Source organism: Entelurus aequoreus, linkage group LG04 (genome assembly GCF_033978785.1).
Source record: "Entelurus aequoreus isolate RoL-2023_Sb linkage group LG04, RoL_Eaeq_v1.1, whole genome shotgun sequence".
NCBI lineage: Eukaryota > Metazoa > Chordata > Actinopteri > Syngnathiformes > Syngnathidae > Entelurus > Entelurus aequoreus.
This window is the reverse complement of record NC_084734.1, coordinates 38,053,346-38,073,471: the sequence shown is the minus strand read 5'-3', so window position 1 is coordinate 38,073,471 and position 20,126 is coordinate 38,053,346. Positions and strand designations below refer to the sequence as shown.

General features: G+C 43.5%; 2 protein-coding genes across 2 annotated transcripts; both read right to left on the bottom strand.

Annotated features, from left to right (window-relative positions):
- Positions 1–99: 99 nt before the first annotated feature.
- Positions 100–3,553, bottom strand: LOC133647830 (tigger transposable element-derived protein 1-like). The gene is made up of 2 exons (XM_062043541.1): positions 514–3,553; positions 100–406 (listed from the first exon to the last, which is right to left on the bottom strand). Exon 1 carries the CDS (start codon positions 2,853–2,855, stop codon positions 1,083–1,085), a length of 1,773 nt encoding a protein of 590 aa, XP_061899525.1. The 5' UTR covers positions 2,856–3,553; the 3' UTR covers positions 100–406; positions 514–1,082.
- A 1,097-nt stretch (positions 3,554–4,650) lies between these two features.
- LOC133649193 (dihydroxyacetone phosphate acyltransferase-like) lies at positions 4,651–19,603 on the bottom strand. The gene is given in 17 exon segments (XM_062046027.1): positions 4,651–5,165; positions 5,251–5,312; positions 6,045–6,138; positions 6,232–6,331; positions 6,410–6,550; positions 6,632–6,711; positions 7,482–7,628; positions 9,359–9,457; positions 9,532–9,785; positions 10,134–10,264; positions 10,385–10,536; positions 10,619–10,694; positions 11,022–11,149; positions 19,189–19,318; positions 19,401–19,418; positions 19,420–19,533; positions 19,580–19,603. Coding segments are annotated over 17 exon segments (1,794 nt in total). The 3' UTR covers positions 4,651–5,121.
- Between the last annotated feature and the right edge of the window lie 523 nt (positions 19,604–20,126).

Genomic DNA, 20,126 nt, shown 5'->3' with positions numbered 1-20,126 from the left:
ATAGCGGGTCGACCCTTCATACATACTTTAAATGCCCTATAGATTATTTTAAAAAAACCCACAACTGCACAAAATCTGTTCCAGGGTCAAACTGTGGCTATTTTATGTAATTTATTAAGTGTACAGGGAGTTATTTAAACATTATTGTCCATCTGGGGATGCTAATGCTGTAAGGGATGTCCATGGTGTCCTGCTCTGCAAGACCTTTTTGTGTGTTGAAAACCGGCCATGATAACAAAAAAAGGAGAAACACACAACATTGGGCTCAAAATTCACCATGGAACAGCAATTACTTTGTGTCAAATGCTAATGTAGTGTAACTAAATAAACACACATGAGTGTGGAGGATGCATGAAGCTTGCAGGACTTGTCACCACCACTACCTGGAATGTCTTCACGTTTAAATCTTCAAAGAGATAAAAATGCAAAATATCATTATTAATCTCAAGATTTAGGTTATTTCAAGCTCATACATCTCATGTGTTATCTACAAATCAGGATAAGAATAATTACCAGGACTGAACATTTTTCTTCCATCTCTGCTCCAGACTATATCTTCATTTGTCCTGGTGTCCCAAGTCTGGTCTGGTCTCTGTGCTCCAGGCATAACCCAGACCTGGTTCCTGTCCCTGCCTGGTGTCCACATATTATCTTGACCTAAGTGTCCCACTACATCTCTGTAGAAGTTCTAACTCTGCTTCTGAGTCCATGTGTCAGTTACTTGGTCCTGAGACTGTGATGACTCTCTGCTGGCCTCTGGGCCGTGAAATAACATGTCCATGACATCATTGAGCACCATCTGGTTTTCTATTGACTATGGAGACACTTTGAGGGTCCTGGTACTTGATAGAAACAATTCTAAACAGTGGACCAAACACTGTTCAAAACGTACAATTGTTTTGAATTACAATCCTTTTCAGCAGACTGCAAACAAACAGGTTTTGGAGAACAAACTTTTGACACAATTAACATTAAAAGTACATACAAGGTAATATTTGAACATTTTTGGTGGTCATGAAAGTGCAAAAGAAGTGAAGCAATGAGGTGTAAGGGGACATGGAGAAAAGGGATGTCACTGAGTCTCATTCCATAAAGTCTTCATCCAAGTCCCGCTCCAGAGCACAGTCCTTTCTTCCTCTTTTAACACCACTAATTGAGGCTTGGAGCTCAGTAGCACTGCTGCTCCCACAACTTGGTTCTTCTTTGGACAATATATTGTCCAATGCAGCTTGTCTTTTACGGCTCTTTAGAATCTTTCTAAAGTGTTCCACCACATTTCCATCAAACAGGTTGATGTTCCTCTTCACAACGCCAATACTGGGGTGCCACTTTGCAACAAGACTCTGCGTCTTGGCCCAGTAGCCCAACAGTTCCTTGATTTCTGCAGTAGGAATGTTGTCAATGCAGCTGGTGTCCTCTTCCTCAGAAGATACTTCCTCAGGAGCTTCTTGCTGCTGCTCCCCATGGACACCCTGCACTTCATCAGTGCTCAGCACCAGAGTGTGCTCTTCCACCAGCTCCTCAACATCGTCACTGTCCACCTCCAGGCCCATGAACTTTCCCAGGGACACAATCTCATCCACCACATTATTTTCCAAAACAGGATCGAGCTCAAAGCCTTCAAAGAACCTGGGCACCACAGAGGCTGGCCACAGTTTCCTCCAGGCACATTGCAGCATCCTCTTGCAAACCTGTTCCCAGGCTGTCTCTATGATACTCAAGCAGTGGAGGATATTTAGGTGGTCCTTCCAGAATTCCCGCAGGGTGAGGTTTGTCTCCATGGTCACCTCAAAGCACCTTTGGAAGAGTGCCTTTGTGTAGAGTTTCTTGAAGTTGGAGATGACCTGCTGGTCCATGGGCTGGAGGAGAGGAGTGGTGTTGGGGGGTAAAAACTTCACCGTGATGGAGTCATGCTCGCTGCTCCAATCTCTTCCCAATCCCGTAGGCTGTGTCAGAGCCGCGTCCAGGACCAGTAGGACCTTTAGTGGGAGGTTCTTCTCCGTCAAATATTCCTCAACGCTGGGAGCAAACACTTCCTGGAACCACTCTGTGAAAAACTGCCTGGTCACTAGGGCTTTGGGATTGGACCTCCACATAACAGTCAGCTTGTCTTTTTGCACGTTGTTTTTTTTAAACGCTCTCGGGGTCTCTGAATGGTACACAAGCAGTGGTTTCACTTTGCAGTCCCCGCTAGCATTAGCACAGAGCAGGAGAGTTAGCCTATCCTTCATAGGCTTGTGTCCTGGTAGGCTCTTCTCTTCCCTTGTGATGTACGTCTTCTTGGGCATCTTCTTCCAAAAAAGGCCTGTCTCGTCACAATTAAACACTTGCTGGGGAAGAAAGCCTTCGCTCTCTGCAAATCTTTGAAATTCCTCCACAAACTTTTTTGCTCCCTGTTTATCAGCACGGACAGTTTCCCTCTTCCTAACCACATAGCGGATTCCACTTCTCTTTTTAAACTTTTCAAACCAGCCTCTACTAGCCTTGAAGTCATCAGCGCTGTCTCCAGGGCTGTCTCTGATGAGGTCACTATACAGCTGCCTTGCCTTCTCACATATAATGGGCTCTGACACCTTTTCACCCTTCGACTGTCTTTCAGTCACCCATTCCAGCAATATCTTTTCTACTTCCTCCATTTTTACATGTCTCTTACTGGTAAGTATTTTTACTCCTTTTGCCACATCAGCAGCTTTAATGGCTTCTTTCCTTTTTAATATAGTCGATATTGTTGACTTAGCCATTTTGTACTGAGCAGCCAGGTCAGAGACTCGTGCGCCACTTTCAAACTTGGCTATAAGCTCTTTTTTCAGCTCTATGGTCCTCGTCACATTTGTCCTTTTAGGTGGTGGTGGCATTTTTAAAAAGGCATATGTCACAAATGACTGATTACTCAAAATCCTTGGATAAAAAACGAGCAGTGATGTTACTGAACTAGTGAACTTGCTCTTTCACACTTCTAAAAAAAACCCCCAAAAAACACTGCTTCCGCCTTCCTATTCTGATACCGGAAATGACGTCAGTTTGTCTCCCGTTGCTACTGTCAGTCCATAGAAGCATGATGGATGCCTTTGTAACACATTTTTTGCCACCTGCAGACATAACAGTCTAACAAAACCCACCCATAATTAAACACAGCTTTCCAATTAGTGATGGGTAAGACATTAGTTTCAGAACAAATCAGTTTCCCTTCACATTTCTTAGACTAACAAGAGTTCTGCTCGGGGTTTGTTTGCAAATGTTCGCATTAAGCAATCCTCTCATGCACATAAACGCCAAGGATATGTATACAATTATATAAATATGTACTAATCCTTCGAGTGACGACCCAGCCCACGACTTAACTAAAAACAAGTTTCCCCTCAATACGTCACCGAGTTTCACATGGATAATTCAAAGTCCTTGTTGAATTTTCTAGAAAAATCGACACCATCGGAGCATCTTCGTCCCATAGCACACAGTCTCACTTATCGACATAAACAAATAATGATTAAAAACATTTCAATTGTGACTAACACAATTATCCTTTACAGGGACAGTCACCTCATTTTGCCACTCTTCTTCTACTTTCAAAATTCGCAAACACCACCAATATGTTTTAGCGCCCTCTTCTGGCGTGGAGTGCGACTCGCTCTGTATTTTGTGTCATAAAATACAATGTATTATTTTGTGGCCGTCTTAAACGCAAGAAAAGAAAGATGAAAACACCTGTACTAAGCCTGTTGGTAATAAAATGCTAAACTCTTCCAATGGAATCTGTACAGGTTTCGGTTTCAGTTTATTTCGAACATGCATACAATGCAATATAATGCATCACATCTTTCCAGTTGTTTCATTACAGCACGTCCGAAAAGGAGTACGAAAAAGCTAAACTTATTTAATCCTACCCATTTTCATACCATAGCAATTGTAACTCATTTCCCTGTTATCTGTAACAGAACAGTGAATAAGTAAACAATAAATAAATGATATACCATATTAAGTAAACAAATATTAAATACATAAATAATCTTTCTCTCCAAAAAAAAAGGGTTCAAGATGTTCATCATAATTCTTGTTCTGTGTACTTTGTGAACACTTGTAGTTTGAACAGTCTCTTAAACTGAATCATATTGGTGCTTTGATTTTTTTTGGTTAATCCATTCCATAACTTAATTGCACATACGAATATGGAGCATACAAATGTTTTAAATTAGATTTTCCTCTACGGTTATATTTCTCCTCTTTTGTTGAGAAGAATTGTTGTACATTCTTGGGTTGCAGGTTATAGTTTGCTCTCTACATAATTTTAGCTGGTGAGTCATATTTCTAGAAAACCTCGTAAACGTTACATTTATTGGGTGTAATTTCATTACATTGATCACTAATTATTGGAACAACATGCACTCAAAACGGCATCTGTTGTGTTTTGATCAGCCATTCAAACAGAAAAGCCTGACATCTAGTGGTCAGTATTATGTAGTGTAGCTCGTCTGCTGTATATTATATTGCTTATTCTCATTAGGGTCACGGACATTAACCTCGTGGATGTATTTCAAAAGCTTACTTTACACCCAAATATACCTACCAATAAAGTGTATTCAACATACATTACTCACTCAAGTATTTTTCTCAATACTATTTGAAGAAACACTAAAGATCATATTTGTAAAAACTTTATTACGATCATGATTAACTTTCCACGCGCACGCACGCACATATATATAGTAATACATTATGCCAAAATACAAAAGCATGATAAAAGGCAGATCTTTGTTGTTGTTGTTGAACTAAACAGACAGATTTACAAATATTTTGCTGGCTTCACTCAAAATCTGCGATGCTCTGCAGCAAAATTAAAAAAACATCTTAAACCTTGACAAAAACCAAGTAGTGCAGCACGTGTGATGGCAGTTTCAACTCAGACTTTGGCAAAGTCATGTAAACATTGTTCTTTCTCTGAGCAGCTAAACAATTGCATCTGTGAGCACAAAAATCTGACCTGGTTTTCCCCTAACACATCGTAAGGGGAGTGTTAGTTCTTACTATAAACACACACAAAAAAGACAGTATCTGTCCGACTTCCTTTGGTGAATATTAAAATCCTTTACATGTTGTTTTGGCAAAGGTGGCAATTTAGCAGAGTTAGAGGCGAGCTGTGGCAGCTTTTTGAGTAGGCAGCTTTCCTCCTGCACAAAGATACAGTATGTTTATGATCTATTTATCATTTGTTTGAATGACTTTAAGAACTTGATTAACCGGCTTCTTACTTACCCAAAGTGTCTTCCAGAGAGTTGACCATCACCTTGTTGACGCTCAGGGAGTCTTGCTGCGGACTGGGGGAAAACATTATGGAAAAATCATTAGATATTTTGTATGTTCTTAACACTTTAAGGATTATTTTTTGTCCATGAGACACTTTCACATATAAAAGTTCAGATTCTTAGATAATTTCAGACTATCAGAAAAAGAAACTATCACGACTCATACTGACATAAAATGTTAAGTGTATGATATGATTTGTTTGTCCGGGTAAAATCTGATAGATTTTGTACAATATTTCCACTGGAACAATTCTCTAATAATAATGTACATATTTTAGTATAATATAGCTATGTGTATATTAAAGATAAAAAAATAAATAAACAAAAATAAAAAATACATACATGCAGATGCACGCACACAATATATAATAACAATTCTCGTATATATAAAGTTCTAGTAAAAATATTTCTATTAAAAAAAAAAATATTTTTAAAAATATTTTGTCAGAAAGAGAACCCTGATGCAGGTGTATAATTAAAAAATTATATTTGTTAGAAAGATAACTTCATATGTGCTGCACAGTTTGTTATTGTGTATAGTGGATTATTAGACTACAGTGTACTTTTTTTAATTTACTAAAACTGTTTTTATTTTTAAATGTCTTATTTTTAAATAATGATATTTTATTCTCTCCCAAATGTATGGACTGAAACACTCTTGGATTGTAAATCCTATATGTCAGTGTTCGTTGTGTCCACTGTACAGTATGCACAAGGACACGCGGGTGGAAAAAACAAGCGCACCTGTTGACTTTGCGTACAGCTCCCAGTCTTAGCAGAGCTGCCAGAGCGTTCTTGTGCAGGTCAGAGGACAACGCCTCCAAGTATCTTAGCCTGCCTATGAAACAAACACACACAATATATACGCTAAGTTATCATGTGTATGTATTTGTGGTACATTATAATAGGACCCATTTAAATGTAAGCAAACCTGCTAGCAGATGTGTGATGATGAACTTGCGTACAGCAGGGATGAAGGACTTCTGTGTCAGAGCCTCAGTGGCCTCCTCACAGAGGAAGCGACAAATCACCTGCAACATTTTTAACATCATTATTTTTAATAAAGATACTTCATTAGGACTGTTTGGAGCTACCAAGCGCCACGATACCTGGTATCCTTGCAGGAAAGGCTCCAACATCCCTGTGAGGAAATGTAATGTTTTCTGCCCTCTTTCCATGACAATAACCTCCTGCTGGGCCACCTGCAACACTCCGGTCTTCTCCAGCAGGTAGCAGGCCTCCTCGAAATCCTGCAGCACAACACGGTTAGCCCTTGAGTTGTCCTGTTTATGTTGGAAATGTCAAGATGCTCTTGTCTGTCCCCCTCTCACCTGCACGGTGGCTCTGGGACACAGGATGAACTCGTTGGAGAAGACGTTCCTCAGGAAGTGGAAAGTGTTAAAGACGACCTCTGGGAAAAAAATCATGAACATTTCAGGGGTAAATAATACACATAAAAAAGCTCACTTTTACCCCAGGCAGAGAAGGCGTGGTTGGTGGAGGAGGCTGTGGAATCCGAGCGTTTTGGCCAAGAGGAAAATAATGCAAATTTACCCTGTCCACGATTTAAAATATATAGAGTATTTTAATCAAATAAACTTACTGCGGTGCCTCACTAGGATCAATTATCATTTCATTTAATATCATAAAAGTTAGCTGTACGGTGACCGAGCAGTCAGGAGATATGGCTTTAAATCTGGATTTGGGCATCGCTGTGTGTCTATGGCATGTTCTCCCCGTGCATGCGTTTCTCCGGGTACTCCGGCTTCCTGTCACATTCCAATACTATGCGTTTTAAGAAGGATACACACAAAGACAATCACATTGTTTTTGTCATGATTTTCCACCTTCAGTGTTGGCTTGATTTTTTTATCTTAAATATCAGAAAATGGTTGTGTTCACCAGTCTTTAGGTCAATTGGAGACTTTAAATTGCCAATAGCTGTGAATGCGAGTGTGAAGGGTTGTTTGTATGTGCCAGGCAAGTGGCTGTCGACCGGTCTAGGGCGTAGCACGCTTCTCGCCCGAAGTCAGCTGGGATAGTATGCTCCAGCTTACCCATGACCCTAATAAGGATAAGCGGTATAGAAAATAAATAGATGGATCATAAAAGTTCCTGAAATTAGCAGGAGAATATGATGTACAAATAGCTATTTTTAATGCTATTGTTCTTGTGACTTACGCTTTTCCCTTGAGGAAGCGGCGTGGATTGCTGAGGCAAGCAGCGCTGGCCGCAGGAAGACATGGAGCGCTTGGTTTCTGTAGGAGGCGCAAGAGAGCACAAGGACTGCCCGGTTCAAAAGATCCTCCTCCGGTGAAGTGGCGCCACCTAAACACACATATGGAACATCACTGTTAAACTGTCAATCATTATTGTTCTGGCCGAAAAGCTGAGACGGGAAGACTAGAAAGTGAAATAAAATGTGTGGACGAAAGTGTTACGACGTGTGAAAGAAAGTGAAGTTAAGGGGACGTTGTTCCCGCCTTTCCAGGTAGAACAGCTTTCATTCTTCTGGAAAGATTTTGGAGTGTTTGTAGACATTCTGCAAAAAACATCCCCCCAAAGAGCTCCCACAAAGTTGGAAAATTCTAACACTGGATTTCTGGATGTGTAGCAGTGTCGCCACGGCAGGTGACTTTTTCTGTTTCCATTCTAGTCAATGTGTCGGTTTCCCTCGTCGGCGGATCCCCTGCGCATCGCATCCATGCGCTAAATAAACGCAGAGCTTACCTTTTTGCTGGCCGCCGCAACAAGGCGGATCAATTCAGCTAAAATCTGCTAGAGTGGGACCGGAAGTCACGCACAAACACAAAATAAATGATCCGGTTTACTTTCAAAATGACATACTTTGAGTTTAAGGCGGATTGTATTACACACTTTGAAACATCCTAACGGGCGGAGACAAACCTGAAGTAAACTTGTCAAAAGGTTTTCAGACGTAATTTCACCTTGTTGACACAAATGGATGAGGAGATGCTGATTCTAGAGGTCAAAACTCAAAGAATCCTATTACAGGCATATCTTGGACAGCTATTTCAGGACAGCTTGTATCAAAGAACCAGCTGATACGAAGGCCGGGGAAGCAGGGGAATGGTTAGCGGGAGTTAAATGAGATGAGTGTACGTGTACAATGCTCGCCAGGGATTATGTTACTGTTGTGTTGTTTCTTGCTACAAATAAAGAAAAAAAACAAAGTAGTCGTTGTGCAAGGCAAAACTGTCGTCTTTTCCACAAGTCAAGTCAAGACGACTGCCTGTGGGTATTGATGGACGGCAAAGCTCGAGACGCACCGCGGTGTTGCCGTTCACAGCCGTTGCATATCTCGAATGGCAGAACTAAATGTAATTGCTTTAGCTCCTCTGGATGGACAGAAAAAAACTGTTTGTGGTTCACCACTCCTCTAATGTGGATTCACAAGATCTCGTAAAAAGTTAAAGTTAAAGTACCAATTGCCACACACACACTAGGTGTGGTGAAATTAACCTCTGCATTTGACCCATCCCCTTGTTCACCCCCTGGGAGGTGAGGGGAGCAGTGAGCCTCAGCGGTGGCTGCGCCCGGGAATCATTTTGGTGATTAAACCCCCAATTCCAACCCTTGATGCTGAGTGCCAAGCAGGGAGGTAATGGGTCCCTTTTTTATAGTTTTTGGTATGACTCGGCCGGGGTTTGAACTCACGACCTACCGATCTCAGGGCGGACACACTAACCACAAGGCCACTGAGCAGGTCGTGCAGCGAAGTTCTTCTGAGCCGCAACAATGCGCATCAGAACGGCGATGGGGATTGGCGGATGGCGGCGATGTTACGTGATGGTGCCGTTCACCAGCCATTACGCATCCAGTGGAAATCCGGGGTAATCCAACCTCTTACTGAGTCATGCATGCCCATCCATCCATCCATTTTCTACCGCTTATTCCCTTCGGGGTCACGGGGGGCGCTGGAGCCTATCTCAGCTACAATCGGGCGGAAGGCGGGGTACACCCTGGACAAGTCGCCACCTCATCGCAGGGCCAAGAGTCATGCATGCATTTAGTAAAAAAACAAGCAAAAACAAAACCTTGTTCCAATGCTAGATGGACTTTCCCCTCTGAGACTCTCACCAGACCTCCATGTAGGGACAGGCTGGAAGACACAACTTCTAAAGGAGGTAGGTGATCTAAAAGTGACATAATACAAAAAGTTCAAATTGAATCAGCTCTTTGTCTCCATGACAACAAAGCCATACTGTACCAGGCCAGTGGAGGAAGGCGCCGTACTGCCGGGAAAGGTCGCAAAGCCACACAGCTTTACCGGTTAACTGTTCGAGTGCCATCACCGCTTCCTGACCCGTCGCCCCCGCTGTTGCCGCCTGGTTCTGGAGCAACAGCGACGCCAGCAGGACCCACGGCTTCAAGACGGCGTTCTGCTCCTGAGTCCTCACCAGGCTGTAGGCGGCATGGTTGACAAAGCGTTGGGTCTCCTCGCTGGGCCTCGCCGGGATGTGTCTGACAATAGAACTTGTTATAAGCAGTGCGTGGACAAAAGTATGGAGACAGAGCCTTAAAATAATGAATGAGTCAATCAGAGGTTGGACGATTAATCAATTCTTTATATAAATAAAACATTTTGAATAACTGTATGCTTCCAAGGCCCAAAAGAACTAAATAGCCACATAGTCACACCAACATCAAATAGAAAATTATAGCTGCAGAGTGGGGAACAACACATTTTCGTCATTTCTCAATACTTTTTGCCTGCTACTAAAACAATGGAGGCAACAGAAACTTATCTCAAAAAAACTAAATTCATTATTGCTATGTTAAATATATTTGTATCAGTGTGTAGACTCGTACCTGGGTGTCAAGTTGAACTGGCAGCGGTCCACTCGGCCGTGCGCTAAACTTCTGACCGACACCGGTTGACCAAAATAAACATGGATGCTTCCGTAGTCTTCACGCAGGATCTTTCTGGCCTTGAAGAGACCCTGAAAAGGCGAGGAAAACAAAGCGATGTCAGCACAGTTGTTAAATATCTGCTAAAATACTACAAATAATTTTAGCTTTAATAGAGTTAAAATTATGACGTATAATTGGGGGGGACCCACTGAAGTGGATTCTTTGGGTTTGGGAACGCCGAGAAGCTCCCTTGCGTAGAGCGCTTCCTCCAGGATCCTCTCGTAGCTGATACTGACCGGGATCAGGCACACATCAAACACCTCCCCTTTGAGGAAAGGCTCCATCACAATGTTCAAAAGGCCTGTGTCAATTTGGCAAAATTAATTGGAATGCCAAACACAGATTATGTCTTCCATAGATTGTTTTACCTTTGTCTGACTTACCTAATTTTGGAGTTAAAGACTTAGCTGTTCGACTCCTAGTTCCCTCTAGGAAAAATTCAACGGGAGCAAAGCCATTCTAGAAAAAAAAAACCTTAACATAAATCAGGGGTGTCCTAACTATTTCCACTAAAGGCAAACACAGAAAAATTAAAGCCAATCTGTGTACATTCAAGATTCTAAAACCAAGCCATTGTACCGTAGGTCAATATATGATAACATCATCGTAGCTTTTTGTTACAGGTGACAAAGTAAATTGATATACTATTTAATAAAATATCTCATTATAACGTGACCATTCATTTTCAAACAAAATAAAAACGAGCGCCAGGCCTCTGGGCATAAAAATTAGCAGCAAAACATTCCTTGACGACAAACATAAGCAATTAAATGCAAGTACTGTTACCTTGACGATGGTCTTGACATACTCGGAGAAGACAGCCCAGTAGAGTTGGTCGCCACCAAACGAGCGGCGGATGAAGAAAGCGCCGGACATGCGCAGCATCTCGCCGATAAACTTCATCCCCATGAAGTCTGCGGTATAAAGAAACCATGTTCAATGCTTCCTGTAAGTGCAGACTAGGAGAGCTTCTGTCACAACTGTTGGATGACTGTTTTTGTTGTGGTTTTTAAGTTTTGTCTAAATAGTAAAAACAAAATTGAATTTTTTTTATGCTACCAGCGTTCATTTTGACAGCAGTTTTTATTTTAGTTTTAGTTAGTCTTTTGACAAAAAAATGCATTTTAGTTTTAGTCTAGTTTTTGTCATCTAAATTACATCACATTTTAGTCAGCTAAAATTGCAGCATAGTTCAGTCAATTAAAATATAAAGTATAAAAGATAAGGCCTCTAATGTTTATTTGAAAGCACCTTTATTTAGACTACCTGCAAAGTATTTCTTTAACACAAAAGTACATGATATACTTTTTGATCTGCTTGCGCTGTGGAAGGCGGCTGCATCTCCAGTAGCTCTGTAGTTCTAGATCTTTTAAACGTATTTTATCTTTATCTTTTATCTTTAATTATTATTATTATTTATTAGATCTTATAAACTTTTATTTTATCTTTTATCTTTTGTCTTTTATCTTTTTTATGTTTTCCTTGAAGACAGTGAATCCCTGTACATATCCAATGGATACTTTTGGCAGTTTTAAAAGACCAAGAGCCAGCTTTCTTACTTATTCGAGAGAGGAGCTGCTCACTCTGAAAACATCGGGGCGTACTGGTATCCGACACTCCATTCCAGTGGAGCTGAGGAAGAATCCTCGGGGCTGCAAAGCGGGGGCTAAGCGAGAGGAAAATCGACGGTGCTACAAACCATCCATTCCTTCTGTCATCATGGGGAATGTGAACTCGCTGCCAAACAAGATCGACGAGCTTCATGGACTAAAAAGCCAGCGTGCATATCGAGAGAGCAGCCTGTTTATCTTCACGGAAACGTGGCTAAACCATCTGGTACCGGATGCTAAGGTGGACCTGCAGGGATTCACCGCAGTGAGAGCTGACAGAGACACTAAAGCATGTGGGAAAAGCAAAGGTGGGGGGCTCATCATATACGTTAACAACCGCTGGTGTAACCCGGGACACATCTCCGTGAAGAAAGTCTTGTGTTGCCCGGACCTGGAGCTACTAGCTGTTAGCCTCCGGCCATACTATCTGCCGAGGGAGTTCAGTCACGTGATCTCCCTCTGTGTTTACATTCCCCCGAGGGCAGATGCAGCCAGTGCATGTGAGATGATCCACGCCATCACATCAAGGCTACAGACAAAACATCCTGAGGCTTTTTTCATCATTTCTGGGGACTTCAATCATGCTACTTTGGACTCAACGTTAGCTGCTTTTTACCAGGCTGTGGATTGTCCCACGAGAAACAACAGGACAATTGACCTACTGTATGCTAATGTCAAGGATGCATACAAGGTCACACCCCTCCCCCCACTAGGGAAGTCTGACCACAATCTTGTCCATTTGCAGCCAAAATACACCCCCGTGGTCCAAAGGCAGCCTGTTAACACTTGCTCTGTGAGGAGATGGTCCCCTGAAATGGAAGATGCCCTCAGGGACTGCTACAACACCACAGACTGGGACATGCTGCTTCCACAGGGTGAGGACATTGATGGGCTGACTCACTGTCTCATGGATTACCTCAACTTCTGTGTGGACGTGATCTGCCCTGCTAAGACTGTTCGGTGCTACCCTAATAACAAACCCTGGGTAACACAAGAGGTTAAAGCTGTCCTCAACAAGAAGAAAGCTGCTTTCAGGAGTGGAGACAGGGAGGCAATGAGAGCAGCACTGCGGGAGGTGAAACAACGCGTGAGGGAAGCTAAGGACAGCTACAGGAAGAAGCTGGAGCAGAAGCTGCAGCAGAACAACATGAGGGAGGTCTGGGAAGGTTTGAAAACCATCACAGGCCACAAGGCAAAGACCAGAGCTGTTGGGGGGACAATAGAGAGGGCCAATGAGATGAATAACTTCTTCAACCGGTTCAACCAGCCCGTGTCCTCTCCACCCCTCACTCCCCATCACAGCCACCCCCTTTCCCCTCAACGCACCCCCCCCCCCCCCCCCCCCCCAGCCATGGCAACACCCCCCTCCACCACCTCTACGCAGACATTAGTCATCTCTGCAGACCAGGTCAGAGGTCAACTGAGGAAGCTACAGCCTAGGAAAGCAGCAGGCCCAGACAAGGTGTGCCCCCGACTCCTGAAGACCTGTGCTGCAGAACTGGGTGAACCACTCCAGCGGATCTTCAACCTCAGCCTGCAGCTGGGGAGAGTGCCCACCCTCTGGAAGACGTCGTGCATCGTTCCAGTTCCCAAAAAGAACTGCCCCAGTGAGTTGAACGACTACAGACCAGTGGCGCTCACCTCTCATATAATGAAGACAATGGAGCGGCTCTTTCTCAGCCTCCTCAGACCACAGGTGCAACATGCCCAGGACAGCCTGCAGTTTGCGTACCAGGCAGGCGTTGGTGTGGAGGATGCTATCCTTTACCTGCTGCACCGAGCCCACTCACACCTGGATAAGGGAAATGGCGCTGTGAGGATCCTGTTCCTGGACTTCTCGAGTGCCTTTAATACTATCCAGCCCCGCCTACTCCAGGACAAGCTGGACAGAATGCGAGTGGATCCCTGCCTGGTTGCCTGGATTTCAGACTACCTCACCGATAGGCCACAGTACGTCAGACTGAAGGACATCACATCTGACACTGTGATCAGCAGCACCGGAGCACCCCAGGGAACGGTGCTGGCCCCTCTTCTCTTCACCCTGTACACCGCTGACTTCTGCTACAACTCAGAGCTGTGTCACATCCAGAAGTATGCGGATGACACAGCCATCGTCGGGTGCATCAGGGACGGCAGAGAGGAGGAGTTTCGGAGGCTGGTGAGGGACTTTGTTGTCTGGTGCCACAGGAACCTCTTGCAGCTCAACCCTTCAAAGACCAAGGAGCTGGTCATTGACTTTGGGAGGTCGAGTCCAAGGTCACAACCTATTGTGATCGAGGGAGTCGAGGTACAGATCGTGGACTCATTCAAGTACCTTAGGATGTGGGTGGACAACAAGCTGGACTGGACTGTTAACACGGACCACTTGTACAGGAAAGGACAGAGCAGGCTGTACTTCCTGAGGAGGCTGCACTCCTTCAACGTCTGTAAAAAACTATTGTGGATGTACTACCAGTCTGTGGTTGGCAGTGTTCTGTACTACATCGTAGTGTGCTGGGGGGGGCAGTATATCTAAGAAGGACAGCTCCAGACTGGAGAAACTGATCGGGCGGGCCGGTTCTACGATCGGACTAAAACTGGACTCACTGGTGACGGTGGCAGAGAAGAGGACTGTGGAAAAACTAGTGAGCATCCTGGATGATGCCAGTCACCCTCTGCATACCGTTGTCAGTAGCCAGAGGAGCCTGTTCAGTGCTAGACTGCTTCATCCCAAGTGCAGGACTAATAGACTAAAAAGGGTACTAGAATGACGGGGGATGCAAAACAATAACAGTGTAATACGTTTTCATAACATGGTCACTAATGCCTAGTTTCTCTTGTTATATTCTTATTTTACTGTTATATTTGTATTCTCATTGATGCTTTTTGTTTTTATTCTATTGTAATATTTTTCTATTTTGTTTCCATTTATACCCCATTATTTACTTTTTTAAATTTGATCTCAATTCTGTACACTGCTGCTGGAATTTAAATTTTCCTGAGGGAACTCTCCTGAAGGAATCAATAAAGTACTATATATCTATCTATCTATTATGGTCAGGAATTTTCCTACACAGGTCAATGCAAATAGATATTTTTCAGGCACTTTTTCAATTTTTTTATGCTACGTCTCGGGCAAAGCAGGTATGTGTGTGTTGTGAAACAGAGTTTCGGCAACTGGACCCGCGCCTACACAGGATTCAGGGGCTTCTTCATCCATCCCTGGTCTTTGTTTTCAGCCCCACCAAAGCCCGCGAAATCAACAACCTACCTGGCCCCCCCTCTCCAACTCAGCCCCTCACCAAAGCCTGTGAAAACAACCCCCACCCCTGGCCCCCTCCCCAACTTCGCCCATCACCTGGCTGATGAACAATAGGCCTCTCTCCCCACTGGACTGCTCTTCATCTTCAACTTCAACTGCAATAACAACCAACATGGCCGTCCCTCCTTTTTCCGGACATTACCACTACACAGCGGTCTCTGATGCTCTTTTTGGTTCCAGTGGACTAACCATCATCTACCTTAATGTGAACAGTCTCTCTGGAACCAAACTCGACCAATTTAGAGAAATGTTCCTCAACAAAAAGGTAAAAATTCTGTGTTTCTCTGAAACCAAATTAGATCAAAGTGTTTCTGACTCGGAGATAGAGATAGAAAACTTCTCGGTTATCAGAAAGGACAGGAATAAACATGGTGGAGGTGTTTGTATGTATATTGACCAGGATATAAAATACGTAACTCGCACTGATCTCAACCACAATGCCCTTGAATCTGTGTGGGCGGAAATCAAATTTAAAAACGCTAAGCCGGTACTGATAGGGACTATATACAGACCCCCAAATCAGAGTGATTTCTATGGTGCTCTTGAGGAATGCTTTGCTGGGGTAGACAACGTGGAGAAAATCATAACTGGAGATCTGAACACAGATATTCAACGCAGAGATGCGCCGTCTTCAGATCCTACAGCAAGCTTTGTAATCTGCACAGCCTTTCCCAGCTAATAACACTACCCACAAGGGTGTGCGATTCCACCCAATCAACCATCATTCTCACATCAGACCAGCCTAAAATAAAAAATAGTGGGGTCATGATCTGTGGTCTTAGCGACCACTATCTAACCTTCTGCGACCGCATTAAAAGTTGTGGTCCAAGTTTAGATTTACCATTAAAAAAATGATTATGTGAGGCAGAGAAACTTTATATTTTTTGTAAAGAAGTAATATGGTATAATTAGCTTTAAATTACGGTTGTGAAGATGTCACAGTGACTCGCCTGCTGATGGCATCATATAGCGATAAAATGAAATGTGTCCTCTTCGCTTTCTCCCAGGTGTACACTTGTTACGACATGGTACATGTAGACATTTTTGTTTCGGCGTGGGGAAATCAAGCTTCTTATCTCACTAGGACAGGGGTCGGCAACCCGCGGCTCCGGAGCCGCATGAGGCTCTTTGACCACTCTGATGCGGCTCAGCTTCATACTTGCCGACCCTCCCCGATTTTCCCAGCAGCTTACTTACGATCTCCGTGCCTCTCCTAGAAATCCCCCGAGGAAAATATTTTCAGATTTTCACCTTAACAACTGAATTAAGAGCATACCCTGATGGCTCTGCATTTATTGTCCTCTATAGTTTGTGCAAACAGCGTGCCAGACAGGTCCCATGTTGTATTGTGCTTGGACTAGTACACGTAGGAGACAGCAAGGCATACTTGGTCATCAGCCACACAGTTTACACTGACGGTTACCGTATAAAACAACTTTAACACTGTTACGTTACAAATATGCGCCACACTGTGAAACCACACCAAAAAAGAATGACAAACACATTTCTGGAGAACCTGCGCACCGTAACACAACATAAACACGACACAACAAATACCCAGAATGCCATGCAGCCCTGACTCCAACCCCCCACCCCCACCCCTCCGTGCGTCGGTTGAGGTGGGCTGGGTTTGGTGGTAGCGGAAGAGTCAGGGCTGCATGGCATTCTGGGTATTTGTTTTGTTGTGTTTATGTTGTGTTACAGTGCGGATGTTCTCCAGAAATGGGTTTCTCATTCTTTTTTAGTGTGGTGCATATTTGTAACGTAACAGTGTTAAAGTTTTTTTCTACGGCCACCGTCAGTGTAAACTGTGTGGCTGTTGACTAACTATGCCTTGCTGTCACTGACGTGTGGAAACAGAAGCTGCATTCAACATGTGTGACCGAGCAGGTGCGCTATATTTGGAGACTGTAGAGGGTGCTAAAAGCACTGCTATCAAGTCCTGCACATTCAGGAGTCTCCCGGTAAAATTGGGAACGTTGGCAAGTATGACGCTGTCAATCGCCATTCATATAAACCTCGCGGGCCGCATTAACATTAGGTTGTCATAATTAGGTTGTCATAATAAGGTGCGGGCCGGGGCGTGTGTTTGAGACCCCTGGTTAAAACATAGCACAAAGCAAAAAAAGCTTTGTATGCAGTGTTATTTCATTTTAAATTTTCGAAAAAGTTATGTGGCTCCCATTGTTTTCTTTAATTTGTGAAACTTGTCGAAATGGCTCTTTGAGTGGTAAAGGTTGCCGACCCCTGCACTAGGAAAAGCAGTTGATAGGCTCCCTTTTGTAACTAAAAAAACAACTGGAACCCCCCCAACAAAAAACACTTTATGTCTACAGCTTATGTTGTTGCATGTTCAAAATGAAATCTACTTTGCTTTGTAAAAAAAAAAAAAGGTAAAAATTGATTATATTTCATAGCGCTTTTCTACCTTCAAGGTACTCACAGCGCTTTGACACTATTTCCACGTTCATCCACGTTAAACCCAGATTCCGAACTAACAAAGGTCTTAACTCATTCTCTTTCTATGCCACATCAATGTGGAATGCGCTCCCAACAGGTATAAAAGAAAAGGCATTAAAAGTTCACCTCCAGGCAGCTACAACCCTAAACTAACACCCTCCCCGGATTGTTAATAATCAAATGTAGATACTATTTCTTATTTTCTCTCTCTCTCTCTCTCTCTCTCTCTCTCTCTCTCTTCCTACCAAGTCAGACCTACACTGTTCCAATATCCTTTTCTCTGTTCTCAATTGTTGATGTCTGATGATAACAACCAAACCTAACCCACCCCACCTCCACACCCCGGATTGTAAATAATGTAAATAATTCTATGTGATTATCTTGTGTGATGACTGTATTATGATGATAGTATATATCTGATAGTATATATCTGTATCATGAATCAATTTAAGTGGACCCCAACTTAAACAAGTTGAAAAACTTATTCGGGTGTTACCATTTAGTGGTCAATTGTACGGAATATGTACTTCACTGTGCAACCTACTAATAAAAGTCTCAATCAATCAATCAATCCAGTCACACACACATTCACACACTGATGGCGGGAGCTGCCATGCAAGACGCTAACTACGACCCATCAGGAGTAGAGATGTCCCGATAATAAATTTATGACTTTTTAAAACGCCGCTGTGTACACGGACGTAGGGAGAAGTACAGACCGCCAATAAACCTTAAAGGCACTGCCTTTGCGTACCAGCCCAGTCACATAATATCTATGGCTTTTCACACACACACAAGTGAATGCAATGCATACTTGGTCAACAGCCATACAGGTCACACTGAGGGTTGCCGTATAAACAACTTTAACACTGTTACAAATATGCGCCACACTGTGAACCCACACCAACAACAATGAAAAACAACATTTCGGGAGAACATCCGCACCGTAACACAACAAACACAACAGAACAAATACCCAGAACCCCTTGCAGCACTAACTCTTCCGGACGCTACAATATACACCCCCGCTACCCTAAAATCGCCCCCCTAACCTCGCCCACCTCAACCTCCTCATGCTCTCTCAGGGAGAGAATGTCCCAAATTCCAAGCATCTGTTTTGAGCATGTTAAAAAAAATAATGCACTTTGTGACTTCAATAATAAATATGGCAGTGCCATGTTGGCATTTTTTTCCATAACTTGAGTTGATTTATTTGGAAAACCTTGTTACATTGTTTAATGCATCCAGCGGGGGCATCACAACAAAATTAGGCATAATAATGTGTTAATTCCACGACTGTATATATTGGTATCGGTTGAGATCGGAATCAGTAATTAAGAGTTGGACAATATCGAAATATTGGATATCTGCAAAAAGCTGTTATCGGACATCTCTAATCAGGAGCAAGGGTGAAGTGTCTTGCCCAAAGACACAACGGATGAGACTGGGATGGCGGGAGCTGGGATCGAACCTGAAATTCTCAGTTGCTGGCACGGCCGCTCTACCACCCGAGCCATGCCGTCCCCATACATGCAAATAATTATATGACTTAATTAAACTCACAACAGCAAAGACAACGTACCCATGCCGGCAGCAATGACAGGCAGGGCAAGGTCATAGGTGTACATGATGTATGACATTAGCAGGAAGTCCATGTAGCTCCTGTGACTTGGAAGAAGAACCACCGGGTGTTCTTGGATGGCCTGCTGAAGCTAACGACAAAGTGGTTGATAATTGTTAGCGCAGAAGTTGCCAGCATTCTAGTAGTACGAACATGGTTGGCATAAGGCTCACTCTCTGGATGCCCTCCTCGGTTGACACAGATGCTCCTGTACAAGCGTTTGAAGACCTTGTTGAGGCTATAGGCGAAGAAGCGAATGGTGCTGAGTTGCAAGCGGTGAGCCATCTCCTCTAAGATGGCCGACGCCTTCCGCTTGGACGTCCTCCGCCGGTTTCCCCGTCTCTTTGGAAACCCTACCGAGGTGAGCAGAAAACATCAGTGCAGTTTGCAGGTCTGCCAGAAGCTGTAGAACCGCTATTCACCTGATGGATGACATATTGAACATGAGCTGAGTGGACCGTGGCGCTCTTCAGTGCGTCTGCTTTGCAGGGCACCAGTCCTTTGTAAAGGACGGGAGTGTAACACTTGACAGCATATCGGAGGTCACTGGATTTCCTCCTTTCCTCCAAAATGTCGTCAAGGTCATCTCTCTTCGTCAGCATCGGATCCCGATGCTAGTGGAAAATACAGGAAAAGGTGTACACTTTATTGGTGTAAGGAGTCTTTTTATATTTTTAAAATGGCTGTCTAGAGCAGTATTTTTCAGTGCCGCGGGATACAGTCTGGTGTGCCGTGGGAGATTATGAAGTTTCACTTATTTGGGTTAAAAATATTTTTGCAAACCAGTAATTATAATCTGTAAATAACGTGCCATTGTTGAGTGTCGGTGCTGTCTAGAGCTCGGCAGAGTAACCATGTTATTCTCCTCAATATAAGTAGGTGGAAGCTGGTAGACAATT

Excerpts from the sequence above, each read along its gene's own strand:
- LOC133647830 (XM_062043541.1), bottom strand. The coding sequence starts at position 2,855 with ATGCCACCACCACCTAAAAGGACAAATGTGACGAGGACCATAGAGCTG.